Genomic DNA, 21,887 nt, shown 5'->3' on the forward strand with positions numbered 1-21,887 from the left:
TGTGTCTCTCTCTGTCAAATAAACAAATAAAATCTTTAAAAACAAACAAACAAAAAATTTTGTACTTTTAAAATGGTCTGGTTATGACGTAACATTTGGGCATAGGCCTGCCTCCCCAGAGGAACACTTTTTCTCCCTCTCCTTATAACGCTTTAACATCTATAAAGAGCCAGTATTATTAATCTAGGTACATACTTATAGGTCCCTGTAATCTGACAAAATTTAGATATTAACTAAGCTTTGGGAGCACTGGATAAAAGGATCCCAAGCAGCTCCAGAAGCCTGAAGAACTAGATTTATTATAAATTCAAAATATCTGTTACATATCCACTACTTTCCCAGGATGAAAACACTTCATCTGAGACAGTCAATTCTGTGTTCTTAGCTGAGCCTTAACATATGTAAGGGACAGAGTACAACGCACTTCTCTGAATTCAGACAAATCTCTATAAATCTCAGTAAGGATCTGATAGTGATCTCTGCAAGTTATATATATACTATTACATCAGCCATATCAAGTTTATACAGATTACCATAGAGTAGCAGAAAGATCACTGGATTAGGATTCAGGAGACATGCCACTAAATGTGTGACGTGTCCCATCACTTCTCTAGGCTTCAGCTGCTCATTTACAAAATGAGTTGAAGGCCTTAACTTATGACTAGCCCTTTTGATAATTGCTCAATCAACAATTTTTTTTCCATAAGACTGAGAGCTACTGTTATCTCGATAGAAATATACCATAAAAGATGTTCCTTAATTATAATTAACAACCCCCCAAAAGCTAATGTAAACAGCAAAATCAGTATCTGAATTCTCTTTTATCTTTGGAGAAGGAATTACTTTTATATCATTCTTCTTATCTATCACCCACCTATGATGAGATTTTTCTTAGATGTGTACTTCTCCATTAGAGAAAATGTGGATACTCTGAATAATTTGCAGTGGATTAAGTCAGAGACAACATTAACAGCTTTACCTGATAACAAGGACAATCCCTGTGTAGGAAATACTTCACTTCCGTAATGAAAATGTTTAGCCTCTGTGTTCACGTAACAACAGATAGGTAGGTAGGTAGGTGGGTAAAGATATAGAGGTATGCCTGGAGCTTAAGTGAGCCAGGTTTTTCCAAAAGCTCACTAACAAAAACTTGGGACGAAGGAAATCTCGGTTCTATTGCAAAATTCCCGAGGAGGCAACACGATAACAAAAGCACTCACTCTGGAGAAAAGTCAGAACTGGATTCAAATCCCAGCTCGTTATTAGCGGCAGGTATCTGGCTGGCTGAACCACTCACCCTATGTGAACCTATACCTGTGGAGTTGTAAGGATTAAATTAAGCAATGTATATAAAATACTGGGCACTTACGTAGTAAACGTTAGCTCAGTAAATGTATTAGTACCGTCCTTCCTCCACTTTCCTTTCAATCTAAGCTTTCTTACAATTTGGTACCACGTGTCACGGTAATTTACATAACTATTCCTCAGCAATCCTGGAGATTGGCAGCCGTCTGTGGCTTCTTCGAGACAGCTATTTATCCATAAGGAGGAGGAAGAGGTCTATTTTTTGGATTTTTTCTCAAAGTCGAAGATCACTAAATAGAAGAGTATTTGTGCCAGGCGACAATTTTACTTTAGAAAAATATACAGCTATTCTGTTATACTAAGTTTTTGCTGAATCCCAACAGAGAACCTGCTATAGTATCTTACTGATCTAGAAAAGTCTTATTGAGCTCAAGTCTGTACAAAAATTTATAAACCCAACAACTAAAACTAGAGTTTATGTAGCTCAAGAATCCTGCTTCATCAGCAATGATCAATTTGCTTAACCATCTGCCTTAATTTTCTTTGTAGTGTATCCAGCAGGGTACCATACTCATGTTGGAAATAATGTTTTTCCTGATGGTGTACACAGAGCTGTACTATACTACTCTTATCCTACATCAGTATTAAAATGCAAGAGCAGATTTAGATTAATGAATGGCCTTCATTACTGTTAAAATAGCAAAGAGATAATAAGAAAAGGACTATATGGCAATTATAATTTTCTCATACTCTGAAAACTCCAAGATCATACTCATAACATAGTACTATAGAGTTACCATATTTAACTTAAATTCCATTAAAGATAGTGAGAAATAAAGGACTGAAAAACTGAACACCTGAAATTATAAAATAACTACAATGCTAATGATAATAATAACAGTAACCACCAGCAGTAGCTCTCCTTTGTACAAGACTGCTATGTGCCAGATACTGTAACAGGCATGTTACACATAACTCATTTCCTTCTCAATACAACTCTACAAAATTACCCCGTCACAGATTAGGAGACGAAGAGATAACAAGGTGAGCCTCCTGTTCAAGGTCATAGAGCAGAGTAGTTATCTGTACCACATTTGTTGGATTTCAAAATCCATACTCTTTCCACTGGGATTAGGAAAGGTAGCTGGTTTAGTAAAGGCAGCTGTGCAAGTAAATGTTGTCCAAAAACTTGTCAGACTTGAAAAAACTCTGGGAGAGAAGCAAAGTACCACTGAAGTAATCATGGCCATCTAAAACCTGCAGCATGCGCACAAAGCTATCAACCATGAAATAAATCAGTCGTAACAGCTAAATATCACCAGAGTAGTAACAGCCATTTACTTGGAGAGTTGTTATAAAAGCGCTCAGAAGCAGAAAAATGTAATCAAGAATTGACAAATTGAGTGCAATTTGTTATAATGGCTTTGTTTCCAAATTAAAGATGTTTGCAAATTAAAGAGACTACAATTTTTTTTTTGTTCTAGACTTTTAAGTTTTAGTTTTTCTTGAGGTTCTTTTCAGAACAGAAAAAAACACATACCAAGCAGGCAATTTCTCAAAAATAAAAAAAGAAATGTACTGTTATTGTAAGAATTTAAAAGAATTCTTTACAAAATTTATGGGAAAAGATCATGGTGCATCATAGAACGCACATTGCCAAATTGTGTGAATTAAGTCTGAAGGCAAAGATCTCTGATATCTAAGCGTACAACTATAACCAAGTGTAAACCCTTTCCTTTCTTAACTTGTTCTTTTGCAATTAAGATGATTGATTCTCCCAACCTCCCAAACTGAACTAGTCTAACATATTGAATTCTCAATTAAAAAATAAAATCATTATTGCACATTTTTTTCTTGTGGAAAGACAGCAATGTCCCTAAGCTTTATTTAGGTGTTTAAGAAAATTTTCATATGAAGTTATTAATCTTGAACTTGATCCACATTTATTAAAAGAAAATCAATTTTTTAAGGTCCATAAAGTACTGCACTGAATTCCAGCAGCCTCAACAAATTAACTTACTAATGAAAGGCAGAAACAAAGTCTATATTCAGGTGTGAGATCAACTATAGGATAATTTCTTTTGCCATTGGTAATTAAATAATATACTTACCATAAAAAGTGAGGTACCCAAAGAGTGCAGATATAAAATAAATGAGAAAACTTAAAGCAATTGCTGTGTGGGTTACATTTTGCATTCTTTTCTTTGAAGGGCTAAAAGACAAAAATGGCAAAAGTAGAAACTATGATCTGAATTATATCTAAAGAAACAAAAAGCTCCCAAGCTAGTCAAGAGGATTCCTTAATTGTTCAAGACCTACTTTATTTATAACTATATATTAGAATTTCTGATTTGAAATTACTACACAAAGATTATGCTTCCAGCAAACATTCTCAAGTTGGAGAGAACTAACTCTCAGTTGTTTTTTTTTGTTTTTCGTGTCTGTAGATATTTATTTTTTCAACTTCAGGGTATTTATTAAAAATATTAATAGGGATCACATTAAATTTGTATATCAACTTGGGGAGAATTTACATCTTTACCATACTGAGTTTTTTTTTAACTTTCTTTTTTTTATTATTATTATGTTCAGTAAGCCAGCATATCGGTTGTTTTGTTTTAAACTAACACTTAGGGGCACCTGGCTGGCTCAGTCAGTAGAAGAGCATGTTTTGGGGTTGTGAGTTCAAGCCCCACACTGGGTGTAGAGCTTACTTAAAAATAAAATCTTTAAAATAAATAAATAAACTAACACTTAGAATCCAGTGATGGGAAAGAAGGATTCATAAAGGAGAATGTCATTCAATTTGAAAGTCTAAGTAAAAAGAAATACTTAATATACTTAAAATATTTCAGGATTCTATGGTACCTTTGAAGTTCACAGTATATTGGCAATACTGAGGTATGGCAGAGAAATGAAAAAGCCATGGTAGGTATGGCATAAACACTCTGGAAAAGAATTTAAAAAGAGGAAGTTATTAAATGCTATCCTGTTGAAACCACTACTCCATTTGACAATAAACTGAGTTCTTAAAAAAAAAAATCAATTTGCTTAAATTTATTTCATGTTTCACGAATCATCTCTTTATAAAATATGGGTGTTTTGTTTGTTTTTAAAGAGATACATGAGTATGGTCACCAATAAATGTTTTACTTGATAGTTGGACTCCCTGTGCTAGCCAGAATATTTCTTGGCTGGCTTCTATACCATGTTGGGAGTACCATCAACTGAATCTAAGGGAATACTGAAAATACTAATCACATCTTAGCATCTTTAACTCGGATCTGTTTCAATGGGAATGAATATGATATATTCCCGACTGACAAATTCTTAAAGATCCATTGGAATACACAAACATAAGTGGGTTTTTTTATTGGAATACTTAAGAGCCAGAGGAAGTTATAAAGTGAACAAAGTCATCATCTAAGTGAAAATACTGTCTTTATAAAATGGGTGGTGATGATTTACTTTCTCTTTTCTACTATAAAAAGATTACCCTCGGGGCACCTGGGTGGCTCAGTCGTTAAGCACCTGCCTTCGGCTCAGGTCATGATCCCCGGGTCCTGGGATCGAGCCCTGCATCGGGCTCCCTGCTCGATGGAGAGCCTGCTTCTCCCTCTCCCACTCCCCCTGCTTGTGTTCTCTTTCGCGTGCTCTCTGTCAAATAAATAAACTCTTTAACAACAAAAAAAAAAGATTACCCTCTAACTAACAGCTTTAGGCTCTTCAACAAAAATTCCAGATGACTGAAGACGTATCTTGGGATATAATGCCTCCTAAAATATCTGAAGGGAGCTGTGAAGGAAAGCTGTAGCATTTCCTGAGGCTGGATTAGGGGAATGAGAGTTTAATTCACAAATTCTCTTTCATATATTGCTCAATTTCCTGGCTCGTCAATTACTCTACCTAGATAGATCTTTAAGGCAGATAGACTTTACCATGTAAAGGATGTGGTAATCTCCCTTGTGGAGCCAGAGAGACATTTCTCATTGAAAAACTGGGGATAAAAAGGAAAATTCTGCATGGAGGACTTAGCACACTAACATGCTACACTAATAGAGTTGTACAAGAGTGGAGGGGATTCTAGTATCTGGGACTTGGATTTCAACAGAATCAAAAAATGTAGATGAAGAAACTTGTGGCAACAGGGAAGACTGTGGGCTCTTCTAGAATGGTAGAGTAGACATCATCCATATCACAGTTCCTGTCTCCTCTGCCAATACTCAGGGGCTCTTAACAGACATTTCCAGTATCCTGGTTCTTAGAGACGGCAAGGAGACTCGGTCTTCTAGTCTCCACTCCAAGCGTCATAAATTTCAACTTTGGAATGTCAGCCAGAATATATATTGGCAGCACTCAATTGCTGGTCCAATGATGAAGCTGTTTAGCTACAGACCAAAGTTCTACTCACAGGGGAGGAGTTTCTGATATAATTGGCTATTTAGCTTTACAAGTCCAGAGGGCAACAGGAAGTCTGTATCCACAGAGGACCTTATTGGCCAGACCAGACATTTGGTAAATCTGTTCTTTTAGGCAGTGGCCCATTTAAAACAGGCTCCATTTAAAGGCATGCCAAAAAAAAAAAAAAAAAAGGTGGCTGTTTCATAATGGGCCACCCTGTGTTAAATAATATTATTCTTCTGGTAGGCAACCCTATACTTAGCACTTTCATGAAAATTAATTAGTTACAGGTACAAAGACCTAAGAGACCCTCTTACACAAATCTCTTAAAACTTGAAATGTGAAAAATCAACCAAAAGTATCTGTTAATCACTTACACACCTCTTTGGAGAAATGAAAGAGCTTTGGTTTACAATCATCTGTAGCATTTGAAATCTGTTTAAGAGGATTGAGGGGAAAAAGAGAAACCAACAGTCATTAAAAGTCAGAATACATCATCAAAAATGATGTATTTATTATTAGTAGGCTTTCAAATAAAAATATTTCAAAACAAAGTTCCCAAATTGCAATATAGCCATTACTTTTTCATTAATTAGAAAAAAAATCATTAGTCTGATTTTTTTTCTTTTTAGCTTAAAATAAAAAGAAACAAAATATAAACTATTACCTGGAAGTATTGCTCTATATAATTTAATGGCAGAGGACAAGGAATGGACCATTTTTTAATCATTACCTGTAAAAATAAATAGAATCCACACTGAAGATTATTTCTTATAAAATTCATGATAAGACATTGATTTCAAACAGATCAGCATTATTTCAATTAAACTAATACCATACCAAATAATAGCTAATAGAAGATCTTTGCTCATATTATCTTTTTCCAGTTAGAATGGGTCATCCTTTAACATGGATACCTATCGTGAGGGGCGAGGGGATGCTGCATATCTGTTGGTGGGGTTCTCCCCCATTAAAGAGGGAGAGTATTCTCATGTCAACTGTCAACTTTCCAAACCCCCAAAGCATCAAGGCATTAAAAAAAAAAAAAGTACAACTCAAAATGGGAACCTGATGTTTTTAGTGACAATGGTATAAGATTACGGCTATTTGTGGACCTGGCATCAGTAGCAGATAGAGAAATATTAATAGTAGTTTGAGAGATGTCCACAGGCAGAAATAAGTAGAGAACTTATGCAAAGCAGGAGTTCTGATGGAGAAGTACTGTCCTGCTGACTTTTTTCAGACTTCCATTAGTTTTAGTGAATGTAGATAAAGCGGGCTAAGAAAAGAGCACATGGCTAGCAAGCTCCAGCTGGTAAAAAGAAATTTTTAAAAAATTAAAAGAAATCCAGAAGGATGTTATTTCCCTGAAATAATCAACGCAAATATCTGGGGATTTTACTCTGGATGGTGGCCATCCTTCTCCTAGACCTACAGCTGCGGCCGTGTGGACATTACCGGGTTGCAGTAGTTTCGGGGCACATAATTACTCTGTAAATATTTGTTCCAGGCTGGAACCCAGCATACACAGGGGCAAGGGAGAATAAAGGAGGCATTTGTCCTTAGCAGGAGACCAATAAGTAAATACTAGTCCTATTTCTATTTGGTATTTATCCAGTTTTGGATTTTAACTAATTCAAACAAAATTTTATATATCGATAAGACAAATCTAAGGAAAACATACACTTTTAGAATTAAGCTAATGCGTGAACTGAAGAATTACTCTTAATTAAAACCCTCACCAAGGAAAAAGAAAAAGAAATAAATGGGTAAACTGAGCAAGTTGCTTGGACATTGGACATTTATTTCGATATGAAATAAAACTAAATGGTCAACTTACCAAGAGGAAAAAAAATCAAAGGCAATGATTTCACATCTGTTTTCTGATATGTTTTCAAAAAAGGATGAGGGTGGGGCAGGGTAGAAGCTAGAGCGGCACGGCTGTCACTGGTCTCTCTCTTGGCCCATCTCCAAATGCAGGCTGCCCATCTCCCCCTTCCTAACAGTGGTGTGGTGGCGGCAGCAACCATATACTGAGCACTTGGGTACCAAGTACTTTGACAAGGTTGGAATGTGAGCTAGCTCATTTATTTTATCAGCTATGCTTACTTGGCTTGGAAATCAAAATATTTCAGAACAATGCTTCAAAATACAATATAATGATTCTTTCATTCATTTTCAATGAATTCCTAGTTAATGAAAAAGTCATTAGCAGTTTGGTTTTATATTAATATAAAGTTCAGTTACTATGGCTAATTTCCCTGCAGAGACCCATTCTAAGCCTAAGCCTGCCCAGTGGGATGGTGAGATACACTGTTCTATAGAGCACAGCATGGGAACAGTAAGATACCCAACAGCAAAGTATAACAGGGAGTCCTTGCTCCCGGTGAAGACAGAACATGGTAAGAAGACAACTCCAGGGGTTAGAAAGACAAAGGGAAAAGTAATTCATTTGCGTAAAAGGCCCTTTCTTCCCTCTGTTCTAAGTTCTTCCCATCTTTCAAGGCTCAGGTCAAGTTTAATTTCCTTCTCTCCTGCCAACTGCTGTGATTCTTATTCTGAAGCAAATAAATCAATGCTTAATTATGTACTGTCTACATTGTTGTCTATTTTTTTCCAATTAATTTTTCTCATCTCCCCTACGAGATTGCCAGATCCTCATGAGCAGTGTCCACAAATCTATCTGAAGCGCCGATCATGCCTCACTTAGTGCTCAGAACAAGCAAAGATTCTGACTACAAACCATCCAAACTGTTTTCTATTTTGATTACTGGCTTACTAAAATATTACTTAAGATACTAATCTGCATTCAAGACAGAACTTTTGGAAAGAATGGCAATCCATTAGTTTTCTAAAATGGACCAAAAAAGGTAAATCTATCTGGTTACTGTCATTCTTGAGCCACTGTTAAAATAAAATGAATTTTAAAAATTTTAGATATTTCAGAGGGGGGCAAAATTTTATGTTAAAATTTTTATGCAAAATAAGGACCTGGGGCAACAGATAAGACTGTAAGTTTTGGGGCACCTGGGTGGCTCAGTTGGTTGAGCTTCAGACTCTTGATCTTAGCTCAGGTCTTGATTTCAGGGTCGTGAATTCGAGCCCCATGTTGGGCTCCAAGCTAGGCCTATATTATATATAATATATATAACATATATATTATATATAAATATATTTATAAATAAATAAATAAATAAATGAGACTTAGTTTTGCTTTCCATCTGGTGGCAGGCATCAGCTCAAAGGTCAGCCAAGATGGGCACTTACAAGTCCACCCAGGAGCTATGGAGGAAGAAGCAGTCCCATGTAATGCATTTTCTTCTCAGGGTGTGCTGCTGGCAGTACCCACAGCTCTGTGTGCTCCATAGGGCTCCCCCCAAACCCCCAAAGCCAGCCGATAAAGCATGCAGACTGGGGTCTAAGGCCACGCAAAGTTATGTCATATATCAGATTCACTGTAGTGGCCCCAAACGCTGTTCCTAATGGTGAGACCTCGAGCCAGCCTGTCCATCACGGTGCTAACCAGCTAAGGTTTGCCAGAAGCCTTCAGTGGGCTGCAGAGGAGTGAGCTGGATGCCACTGTGGGGCTCTGAGAGTCCTGAATTCTTACTGGGTTGGCAGATTCCATGTACAAATTCTTTGAGGTTATCCTCATTGATCCATTCCATAAAGCTATGAGAAGAAATCCTGACAGCCGGTGGATCGCCAAACTGGTCCACAAGCACCAGGCGATGCCAGGGCTGACATCTGCCAGCCGCATCAGCCGTGAGAAAGGGTTCCAGGTTCCAGCAGACTATGCACGGTTCTTGCTGTGCAGCACGGAGAAGACGTGATACTCTCCAGCTCCACTGTGTAAGTAATGTTTGTAAAATCCTTACCTAATAAACAATTTGGCTCAGGCATGATTGCTTAAAAGTGTTCTTTGTCTGTTAAAATGAGTTGTCTGCAGATTGTTCTGTGAATGTGTTGTCAAACTATGAAAGTTAAAGTGCAATAATGTTTGAAGGCTATAAGTGATGGTGTGTCTTGTTTCTAATAAGATAAACACTTTTGTCTTTGCTTTACGTCATTAGGGAGTTTATATGCCAGTGTTTAAAATGCCGTTTGGTATAATAGGTGTAAAATAAATTCTGTAAAAGTGGAATGCAGAAGCTAGCCATCTCATTTGTGGGTGCATATAACGAAACCTACAGCTTCACTGGGATGATGTAATGCTCTGCTGGTTTACTCCCAAATGGTTGTTTTTAGGGGTTTGGTAAGAATAAACTTTTTTAAATTGGATTTTGCTTGGCAATGTGAAGAACATCCAAATCCCTTATCATGATCATATGCAGAATAATGAAGTTAATTAACTAGGGTCTACGTTTTTAGGTTTAATCCAATATTCCACTTAAGTAATTGCTGCTTTTGAAAGAATAGTTCAAAAGAATGCCACCATTTTTAGAAGAATTGAATAAACCCATTGTAAGAGGGTTCTCTTACAAATGAAAATAAATTCTGCTTAACCTAAGCAAAATTGCCTTGATCTCCACAGTACCACTGAGGGTCACACAAAACATGTGATTCTGAAACATAAAACTTCTGATTCTATCCCATGACTCCATGGGATCTGTAGAATACCGAATTCCATACAAAGCAGTCAGTATGGTATTTACACCAGTGTATATTAAAACTAGTAGAAATTGAACATTAGGTAAATGAGAAGAATTTACCTTAAGACTTGTAAGCCAGTAACCAATGCTAGGATTGGGAAACTGGTAGCCACCAGATAACCTTTTAAGTGTGAGGGTAAAAAATTAAAGTCAGCTTTGATCAGAATTTAAAAAAAAAAAGACTGTAAGTTTCGATTTACATTATTTGGAGTGTAATTTAAGAAAGTAATAGATTTCTGGACTGATTTTTAAAAAGATTTTTATATTAAGAATTTTTTAAATGTAATATAGATATTATATAGATTTATAAATACATATTGACAAAAATAGTAAATGGAGCCATTGATACTGTTCCAAAAAGTCTGGGTTGATATATACATGTTTCCTTTCCCTAACCATTATGTATTTCAAAACCTAATTATTTAGAAAGTCTAAAATAAAAGTCACAATTAAAAGGAACATTTTTAAAAAAGTCTTCATTGTCCCATCGTAGATCAAATTTAAACTGTGCTCACAGGTAAAAATCTGAGCAGATGGTTTGTAAAGCATTACAATAAGTACAGAATAAGGGCATTATTTCCATATGACTGCTACAGTAAGAAATTTGCATCAAATTTAAGAGTATCTGCCATGACAGAAATGAATATTATGAAAACTACAAAAGACATATCGTATCAATATATTTCACATGCTTCAAACTACTGGCTATAAAAACCAAATTATTCTTACCTATGCAATGCTTGGATTGCCAATTATCTGTGAGGAAAAAATTCAGTGTTATCTAGACTGATTCTCTTTCACATCTGTATGTTCATTTGCATCCTAGCCATACAGATGCTTCTCAACAGTTTATGAAACTGGACTACTTTCTAACACCATATAGAAAAATAAATTCAAAATGGATTAAAGACCCTTAATTAGGATTAAATGTGAGACCTAAAACCATAAAATTCCTAGAAAAGAACACAGGCAGTAATTTCTCTGACATCAGCCATGGCAGCAATGTTTTTCTAGACATGTCTCCTGAGGCAAGGGAAATGAAAGCAAAAATAAACTATTTGGACTACATTAAAATAAAAAGCTTTTGCACAGTGAAGGAAACCACCAGCAAAACAAAAAGGAAACCTACTGAATAGGAGAAGATATAGGGAATATCCAAAATACATAAAGAACATACACAACTCAATGTCAAAAAAAAAATCCAATTAAAAAATGGGCAGAGGACTTGAATAGACATTTTTCCAAAGAGGACATACAGATGGCCAACGGACACATGAAAAGATGTTCAGCATCACTAATTATCAGGGAATGCAAATCAAAACCACAATGAGATATTACCTTACACCTATCAGAATGACTAAAATCAGAAAGACAAGAAGTAACAGGTGCTGGTGAGGATGTAGAAAAAAAGAACCCTCAGGCACTGCTGAAAGGAATGTAAATTGGTACAGTCACTGTAGAAAACAGTATGGAGGTACCCCAAAATATTTAAAATAGAAATACCACATGATTCAATATTCCACTACAGGGTACTTAGCCAAAGAAAACAAAAACACTAATTCAAAAAGATATATGCACCTTTATGTTTATTAAAGCACTATTTACAATAGCCAAGAAATGGGAGTAACCTGAATACCCATCAACAGACAAATGGATAAGGAAGATGGATGTGTGTGTGTGTGTGTGTGTGTGTGTGTGTGTGTGTGTACACAATGGAATATCACACAGCCACAAGAAAGGATGACATAGTGCCATTTGCAACAATATAGACAGACCTAGAGGGTATTTTGTTAAGTGAAATAAGTCAGACTGAAAAAGACAAATACCATATGATTTCACTCATATGTGGAATCTAAAAAAACAGATGAATAAAAAACAAAAAGCAGAATCAAACCTATAAAAACAACAAACTGATGGTGGCCAGAAGGGAGGAGGGAAGGGGTTGGGCAAAATGGATAAAGGGGCCTGGGAGAAACAGACTCCCGGTTACAGAATGAGTAAGTCATAGACATAAGAGGTCCAGCATAAAGAATATAGTCAGCGATACTGAAATAGCATTGTATGGTGACAAATGCCAGCTACCCTTACGGTGAGCCAAGCGTCATGTACAAACTTACCAAATCCCTTTGTTGTACACCTGCAGCTCATGTAACACTGTGTCAACTATACTCAAAAAATAAAGTACCACTGCAAAAAAAAAAAATCCATTTATGGCGAGAATAACTGTTGTCTCCTTTTTCCATGTGGAGCCTAAAACGTGTATGTTCATGGATGTTACCTAAACTTCTTATGGTAATCATTTTGCTACATATGTAAGTCAAGTCTTTATGCTGTACACCTTAAGCTTATATAGTGCTGTATGTCAATCATATCTAAATTAATTGAAGGGGGAAAAAGCATATGTTTAATTCATTTACTTCTAAGACAGAAGTCAGATAATTTGAGGTGGGGAGGGCAATGATTTTTAATGGTGAGAAGTTAAACAAATGATTAAATGTAAACACTGTTAAGTATTTTAGTTTTAAGAGCATCCATTAAAGTATTTCTGTACACTAAAACCAGGGTGACTTCCACTTCATTTAAATAATCTAAAGTTGCTTTATCTATGCATCCCATAAGAGAGTTCAACCCAAATTAAATGCATTCCAGATTGTTGTGACAGCTTGAAAATCTGGCTCTATAATATGGTTTAACTACTGGTGTGTTGTGTTGCTCCTTTGGGTAGCATTTTCTTTCATTTTTCAACAACAAGGAAGAGTTGAATCACATACACACCCAGTATTATACAGAAATAAACTGATACACACACCTACACAAAGAATTAAACTTCATCTAAGGTTTTAACAGAATCAGTGTGCTCTCCCTTCTAGTTAACCAAAAGAGATACTGGATTTGGGAGGATGCTCTAGCTACGCCTCTTCAAAATAGATACAATAAAGGAAACAATGTTGTGGAATAAAAGTGCTTTTAATAACACAATGAAATAAAATTCTGACAGAAAACAGAGTTAAAAGAAAAAAAGAACACATTAACACAGTAAGTTCATTTTCAGTAAGGAGATAAGCAATATGCTATATTTTAAACTTACCACAAGAGCAAAGAACACCATAAAGAAAAATGATAAACTACTTGTGTAGCCAAGAAAGCCTGTAAAATAACAGTAAAATAAAAAGCAATTTATAAGGAAAGTGATCCTAACATACAGCTAAAGCTATACATCTTGGGCATGTTTTCCATTACAGTGCTTGGTATCTGGGGCTTAGGGCTGAGAATAACAACATTCCAACTATCTGTCACAGATCATTTATGCAGCTCCGTACAGCAGAAGTGGAACTGGCTTACCACTAATGGTACACTGGAAGGAAAAGCTGCTCTTTAATGTTCCACTGTAAAGATTTTATTTTAGTGGAGCAGACAAAATACTACTGCAAACCAAGTAATAGGCTAACTAGGCAAGGCTGAAGGCTGAACAACCTAAAATAAGTCCAAGTTCAAAATTTTCACTGCTACCACCCTTCTGCTAAAAATGTGGTACTGTGAAATTTAAAAGCCCCTTAATATTATCTCCTTCCTTCCTTCCAAACAAAAACTGTCCTCTCTCTAAAGACTTATCTTTTTTTTTTTTTTTTTTTTTTTGACAGAAACAGGCACAGCGAGAGCTGGAACACAAGCAGGGGGAGAGGGAGAGGGAGAAGCAGGCTTCCCGCCGAGCAGGGAGCCCGATGCGGGGCTCGATCCCAGGACTCGGGGATCACAACCTGAGCCGAAGGCAGCCGCTTAACGACTGAGCCACCCAGGCACCCCAAGACTTACCTATTTTAGGAAGAAGTGCAAGAGGGAACACAATGCCAACACAAATGATTATTAGCAGTGTTTGTCCATCGAGATACCAAGACCTATTAGAAAAAAAAATAATAATCGTATCTTAGGCCCAGGAATCCAGTGCTTGTTTTTGCACACACACACAGTTACAACCATTACAACCACCCACTAGGAAAAGCCTACTACCTTTCATTAAAATATGTTCTTATGAAATCCTATTATTATTAATGAATTTATATTTAAGAAATGTATCAAAACAATGAGATGCCATTTTCCAACTACCAAATTAGCAAGTATTTGAAAGTAAGATAACGGTCACTGTTGGCGAGGAGTGACAAGGTGTACACAAAAGTGAAGGTAGGGGTGCCTGGGTGGCTCAGTCGGTTAAGAGTCCGGCTGTTGTTTTTGGCTCCTCATGAAATCAGGGTCCTGGGATTAAGCCCCAGGGTCAACCTCTGTGCTCAGTGGGGAGTCTGCTTAAGGCTTCTCTCCCTCTTTCTCTGCCCCTCCCCCCTGCTCATGTGCACGCACTCTCTAAAATAAATAAATAAATCTTTAAAACAGGTGAAGGTAAAAACTCTGTATATTACCTTTCTGGAAAGCAATTTGGCAAAAGATCCTGAAAAACTTCAAATATTTAACACCCACAGAAGACAATTAAAAATAAACAATCAGGGGGTGCCTGGGTGGCTCAGTTGGTTAAGTGTCTGACTCTTGATTTTGGCTCAGGTCATGACCTCAGGGTTGTGAGATGGAGCCCCTAGATGGCTCTGTGCAGGGTATGGAGCCTGCTTAAGATTCTCCCCCATCTCCCTCTGCCCGCCCCCACCCCTCCCTGCTCATGTGCACTCTCTCTCTCAAAAAATAAATAAATAAATAAATAATCAGTTGGGGCGCCTGGGAGGCTCAGCCAGTTAAGTGTCTGACTCGATTTCAGCATTTCAGCCCAGGTCTTCATCTCAGGGTCGTGAGTTCAAGCCCTGCACTGGGCTCCATGCTGGTTGTGGAGCCTACTTAAAAAATAAATAAATAAAAAATGAACAATTCCCAAGAACAAAAATTTTTGTAAAAAGATGTTTACTGAAAACATTAAAAATACTGAAAATTGGAAACAAATAGCTAACACCATGACAATTTTAAAACAAATTATGGGACTATGGGATGATCATAAAAAAGAAAATTTTATAGGTATAATAATATAATGATATGAAAACATCCTAAATATATATAGCACAATAAGCAATTTTGAGGAAAAATGGAAAAGAACTGCAACATACTGATAGCCATCATCCCTGGGTGGCAGAATGATGGGGAAGTTTTCTTCTTTACAGTTTTCTATATTTTTCACATTTTCAAGAAAGAGCATGAATTACCAGGAAAAAAAAGTATTACATTTTTCATATAAAGGCATTAGAATATTAAATGAAAAAAAAAGGTAAGTTAAAAGTGTGATGATGTATTTGATTATTTAAAAAAACTGAATGAGGGCGCCTGGGTGGCTCAGATGGTTAAGCGTCTGCCTTCGGCTCAGGTCATGATCCCAGGGTCCTGGGATCGAGTCCCACATCGGGCTCCCTGCTCCTTGGGAGCCTGCTTCTCCCTCTGCTTCTCTCTCTCTCTCTCTCTCTCCCTCTCTCTCCCTCTGTCTCTCATGAATAAATAAATAAAATCTTAAAAAAAAAAAAAACTGAATGAACATTAACAAAAAGGTCAGAAGGATAGTCTTAAAATACCAGAAGGAGATATTTCTATGTGGTAGCAATATGAGCAATTTTTATTTTTCCCTTGTTTGCATATAGCTGGTTTCAATTTTCCAATATAAATACATGTGTGGAACTTTTAAAAAGTTAGAGTTAATTCCCCAAGAATTTAACAGTAAAGACTTCACTTTAGTATGTAAAGGATAAACAATTCATGAAAGAAGTATAACTAGTAAATACACATGAAGAAAAATCCAATCTCTGCTGCTAAGTAAAGACATAAATACGAGGCTGTTGAAATTAAACCAGTAAAATTATTTAAAAAGTAATATTGAAGGATGTGGCATAACTGGTCCTTCAGGCATTGCTAGAGATCTTGTCAATTAGTACTACTTCTGGAAAAACAATGACATTATGTAGCAAAAGCAATAAAAACAGGATAATCTAAGAAGATAAATATAATATAAAAAATTCTATGTGCATGAAGCTATGAATACATTACTATAATATTAAGAAGCTGGAGGGAAGTCCTATATATTTAACAATAGAAAATATTAGGCCCATAAAAGCATATTCAGTGGAATGCTATGCAGTTTAAAAAAAAAGACAATTTAGTAAAATGGAAAATACTAATGATTAAAAATATAAAATATATGGTTATTAACTATGTTCTAAAAAGCTTTTTGAGAAAAATTTAAAGGAAATAAAACAACAATGATTAGGTAAGATGGTATTACGTATGATTTTTATTTGTTCTCTTTTCTAAATTTTCTATAATCATTTTTCACTGAAACATATACATATATACACAATTACAATAGTAACAAAGTATAATTGTCAATACAGCAGCTGGAGCATCAAAGACAATAGGGATTATTCTTTCAAATCATTTGGCAGATACTCTCAGAATTCGCAGTTGGTGAAAATGCATCCTCTTTTTTTACCATGTAGCTAAAGTCACCCACTGACATGTTAAATTAAGAAAATGGATAAATTCCTAGAAACATACAACATATCAAAATCATGAGAAATAGAAAATATGAACAGAGCAATAATGAGTAAAGAAAATGAATCAGTAATCAAAAATTTCCCAACAAAGAAAAGCCCAGGACCAGATGGTTTTACTGGTGAATTCTACCAAATATTTAAGGAATTTATGCCAATGCTTCTCAAACTCTTCTAAAAAACTAAAGAAAAGGGAACACTCCCAAACTCATTTGACAAGGGCAGCATACTCTAATATGAAAGCCAGATAAGGACACTATGAAAAAAGAAAACTACACATCAATATCTCTGATGAATATAGATGCAAAAATCCTCAACAAAATATTAACAAAATGAATTCAATGGCACATTAAAAAGATCATACACCATGATTAAGTGGAATTTATCCCTGGAATGCAAGGATGGTTGAACATATACAAATCAATAAATGTGATATAGCATATGAATAGGATGAAAGATAAAAATCATATGATCATCTCAACAGATGTAGAAAAAGCATCTGACAAAATACAATAAGCTTTTATAATAAAAGTCTTCAACAACTTGGGTATAGAAGGAACGTACCTCAATATATAAAGGCCATATACAACAAACCTACAGCTAACATGATACTCAAAGAGTGAAAGGTTGAAAGCTTTTTCTCTAAGACCAGGAACAACACAAGGGTGCCGATTCTCACCACTATTATTAAACACAGTATTGGAAATCCAGCTATAACAAATCAGGCAAGATAAAAAAAATAAAAAATAAAAGACATCCAAACTGGAAAGGAAATAGTAAATCTGTCTTATTTGCAGATCATATGATCTTATAAGGAGACTATCCTAAAGACTCAACCAAAAAATAATCAACACATTCAGTAAAGTTGCAGTTTACAAAATCAACATACAGAAACCAGTTACATTTCTATACACTAACAACAAAATATCTGAAAAAGAAATAAAACAATCCTATTTACAATAACATCAAAAACAATAAAATATGTAGGAACAAATTTAACCAAGGAACTGGAAGATCAGTACACCGAAAACTACAAGATTTCAATGACAGAAATTGAAGAAGACACAAATGGAAAGATATCCTGTCTATGTTCATGGATAGGAAAAATTAATTTGTTAAAATGTCCATACTACCCAAAGCCATCTATAGATTTAATGCAATCCCTATCAAGATTCGAATGACACTTTTTTACAGAAATAGAACAATCCTAAAATTTGTATGGAACCATAAAAGATCCCACATTAGCCAAAGCAATCCTGAGACAGAAAACAAAGCATCACACTTCCTGATCTCAAACTATACTACAAAGCTGCTATAGTAATCAAAACATTACAGTACTGGCATAAAAATAGACACGCAGACCAATGGAATGAATAAAGAGCTCAGAAATAACTCTGTGCCCAGATACAGCCAAACTGATATCTGACAAGGGAGCCAAGAGTGTTCAATGGGGGGAAAAAGTCTCTTCAATAAACGGTGTTAGGAAAACTGGATAAACACATGCAGAAAAATGAAATTGCACTCCTACCTTATACCACTCACAAAAATTAACTTGAAATGGATTAAAGACTTAAACGTAGTATCTGAAACTATAAAACTTCTACAAGAAAACAAAGGGGGAAAGCTCCTTGACATTGGCCTTGGCAATAATTTTTTGGATATGATACCAAAAGCACAAGCAACAAAAGCAAAAATAAGTGGGATTACATCAAACTAAAAAGCTTTTGCACAGCAAAAGAAACAATAAACAAAATGAAGAGGCAATCTATGGAATGAAAGAAAATATTTGCAAACCATATAATTGATAGAGGGTGAATCCAATTTAAAAATGCACAGAGGAAATCAACAGCCATTTTTCCAAAGAAGACATACAAATGGCCAACAAGTATATGAAAAGATGCTCAACATCACTAATCACAGAAATACAAATTAAAGCCACATTGACAGATCACCTCACACTTGTTAGTATGGGTATCAAAAAGACAAGAAATAACAAATGTTGGTGAGGAAGTGGAAATAAAGGAATCCTTGGGCACTGTTAGTGAGAAGGTGAACTGGTTCAGCCACTACGGAAAATAGTATGGAGGTTCCTAAAAAAATTAAAAATAGGGGTGCCTGGCTCTTGATTTCAGCTCAGGTCATGATCTCAGAGTCCTGGGATGCAGCCTGGTATCAGGAGTGCTCAGCCAGGAATCTGCTTGCGGATTTCTCTCCCTCTCCCCCTGCCCACCCCTGCTTGTGCACATGCATGTGCTCGCATGCACTCTCTCTCTCTCTCAAATAAGTAAGTAAATAAATAAATAAATCTTTTTTAAAAATTAAATGATCCAGCAATGCCATTCTGGGTGATATATCCAAAGGAAATGAAAACAGGATATCAAAAAGATATCTGCATTTCCATATTTATTTAGTTAGTTTTCTAAAGATTTTATTTATTTATTTTGACAGAGAGAAACACAGCAAGAGAGGGAACACAAGCAGGGGGAGTGGGAGAGGGAGAAGCAGGCTCCCCGACGAGCAGGGAGCCTGATGTGGGGCTTGATCCCAGGACCCTGGGATCATGACCTGAGCCAAAGGCAGACGCTTAACAACTTAGCCACCCAGGCACTTCATGCATTTCCATATTTATTGCAGTATTATTCAAATAACCAAGATATGGAAACAACTTAAGTGTTTGTCAGTGGATGAATGGATAAAGATGTGGGGTGTACATGTGCGTGCATGTGTGTGTGTATGCAGAGCATATATACCATATATATAAATACCATATATATGTGGGATAATGGAATATTATTCAGCCATGAGAAAGAAGGAAATCTTGCCATTTGTGACAACATGGTGGGACTCTGAAGGTGTTATGCTAAGTGACATCAGTCAGGCAGAAAAACATCATTACCGTTTATCACTTATATGTAGAATCAAAAAAAGCCAAACTCACAGAAACAAAGTAGAATGGTGGTTACCAGCTGGGTTGGGGTAGAGGAGGCAAGGGAACTGCGATACTGATCAAATGGTACAAACTTGCAGTTACAGGATGAATAAGTTCTAGGGATTGTGATTGTAGTTAATAATAATAATATACCTGAAAGTTGCTAACAGAGTAGATCTTAAATATACCATGATGGAGGGTTTAACTAACACTACTGTGGTAATCATACTGTAATACATGAGTGTATCAAAATACATATTGTACACCTTAAATTTATACAGTGTTATATGTTAATTATATCTCAACTTAAAAAGAAAGAAAGAAGGAAAAGGTTTTCCCCTACAAGGGTTTCAGCCCCTGGCTTCTAACACGGACTTCATGATTCGCTGTGTCTCTTTTATTTCTGGTTTCAGAGGAAGCCTTTTTCTAATGTATCTTTAGTGGATGTTGGTGGGTGCCAACAACTTCCTTTTAAACAGAACAAAAGAAGGAGTAGCAGCAGAAATAGCGCCCTGATCACACCTTTCCCTTTTTCACTCTAATTCGTGTCTTTAGGAAATGCCTGTGTCAGAACCTAAAACCTGTGCACAAGTATTTCTAGTACTGAAATGGACCTGAAGCTGTGCTCTCTGCATTTACACAAGCCTCTCAATTCCTGTATGTAGGAGGACCTAAGGGCACACATATTAAGAATACAAAATGATACCAGGCAGGTTCATCTTCTAGTCACTCTTGAATAAGTATCAAAATAGGAACTTCAAAACATCCCTCATTGAGGGACACTTGACAACTAAATTTCTGGAGCTGGCAAAAAGCCCAGGGCTCTACACCTAAAATCTCCTTCCTTCAGGGACCCAGTATCAGACCCAGACAATTGCAGTGTCAGGAGAAAAAAGGGCCAGTGGAGCACCAAAGCAGATTCCATCTGTTAGCTCTGCTGTTCTACCGTCATGAAGGTGGAGTTGTGCAACAAGCACATTTATCCTTAGGACTAAAGACTCTTTTCTCTTGCATAAGAATAAACATTTTGAAATCCTGAACTTTATAACTTATACTATTATAACTGTACTATGTCAGACCACAATTCTCTCATGCCCAGAAGCCATGAGACTGCCTAAAGCACTGAACTGTGGGACTGAAGACAACGTCACCTCCTCCCAGCAGTCTCCCAGCATCACAGTTATGGTATGTTAGCGCAAGAAGAGACCTCAGAGATCATCTGGCTCAACAACTTCATCTTATATGTCTGTAAAAGCAGAAAAGGATGAGAATGATCTTAGTGACAGGAGAAATGGAAATAATCTCCACTCTTTTTTTTCTTAAGATTTACTTATTTGAGAGAGAGAGAGAGAGAGAGCACATGCACGCACAAGCAGGGGGAGGGGCGGAGGGAGGGAGGGAGAGAGAGAGAGAGAGAGAGAGAGAGAGAGCGAGCAGCAGACATGGGGCTCCATCTCACAAGCCTGAGATCATGACCTGAGCCAAAACTAAGAGTCGGATGTTTAACAGACTAAGCCACCCACTATTCTACTCTTGAATAGTTACTCTTGAGTTTTTGGTATTTTTCAGATACTGCTTCATTTTTCTCAAGATGGTGCTTTCCTTTACACTCTCCTCGTCACAGGACTGAATTTTAAATTCCTAATATAAAAATAACTTTATTGCAAAATGTAATTTCTCTATCCCTGGCTTGGCTACTGATTATTAATCATTTCTTATACTTCTTAAGGTACATTAATAAAGCCAATTGTAAATACAGTGCTTTTGTTTATCATTCAACTACAGGGCAATTTAGTAACGCACACTAAAGTTAGTTTAGATTTGATATGCATGTCACAGTCAACTGAATTGTGTTTGGCAATGGGTATTTTCCAAAGAACAGAGATGATTAAACTTGGAAAATTAAACCCAGCCCGAGAAATACAAACCAGTAAAAAGTAATCTCAAAAAGCACATATTAAAAAAAGATTTTAGAAGAATATACTAACCTTAAATTTTTTCCTAAGGGGGGGAAAATGAATTACCTAACAGAACCCCTGTTTTCCTACTGTAATCTAAATATACGTTCCTTTA

The 21,887-nt window shown here is 36.2% G+C and overlaps 1 protein-coding gene and 1 pseudogene across 4 annotated transcripts in view; one reads left to right on the top strand and one right to left on the bottom strand.

Moving 5' to 3' along the window:
• The window catches only part of SLC38A6 (solute carrier family 38 member 6), a 62,712-nt gene that overhangs the window by 4,578 nt on the left and 36,247 nt on the right, over positions 1 to 21,887 (bottom strand). For all 4 annotated transcript variants that reach the window (XM_028114008.2, XM_028113935.2, XM_028114067.2 and 1 more), the window contains exons 7-12: positions 14,172 to 14,254; positions 13,447 to 13,505; positions 6,374 to 6,439; positions 6,088 to 6,141; positions 4,174 to 4,253; positions 3,417 to 3,517 (exon numbers count right to left, since the gene is read on the bottom strand). In XM_028114008.2, the coding sequence (XP_027969809.1) occupies positions 3,417 to 3,517; positions 4,174 to 4,253; positions 6,088 to 6,141; positions 6,374 to 6,439; positions 13,447 to 13,505; positions 14,172 to 14,254 (443 nt within the window). The remainder of the gene's footprint in view (positions 1 to 3,416; positions 3,518 to 4,173; positions 4,254 to 6,087; positions 6,142 to 6,373; positions 6,440 to 13,446; positions 13,506 to 14,171; positions 14,255 to 21,887) is intronic.
• Positions 8,962 to 9,588, top strand: LOC114217359 (large ribosomal subunit protein eL15 pseudogene; annotated as a pseudogene).

The sequence above is a fragment of the Eumetopias jubatus genome, unplaced genomic scaffold, assembly GCF_037043125.1.
Source record: "Eumetopias jubatus isolate StellerSeaLion01/CBP00866 unplaced genomic scaffold, mEumJub1_p1.0 scaffold_7, whole genome shotgun sequence".
NCBI classification, from domain to species: Eukaryota; Metazoa; Chordata; class Mammalia; order Carnivora; family Otariidae; genus Eumetopias; species Eumetopias jubatus.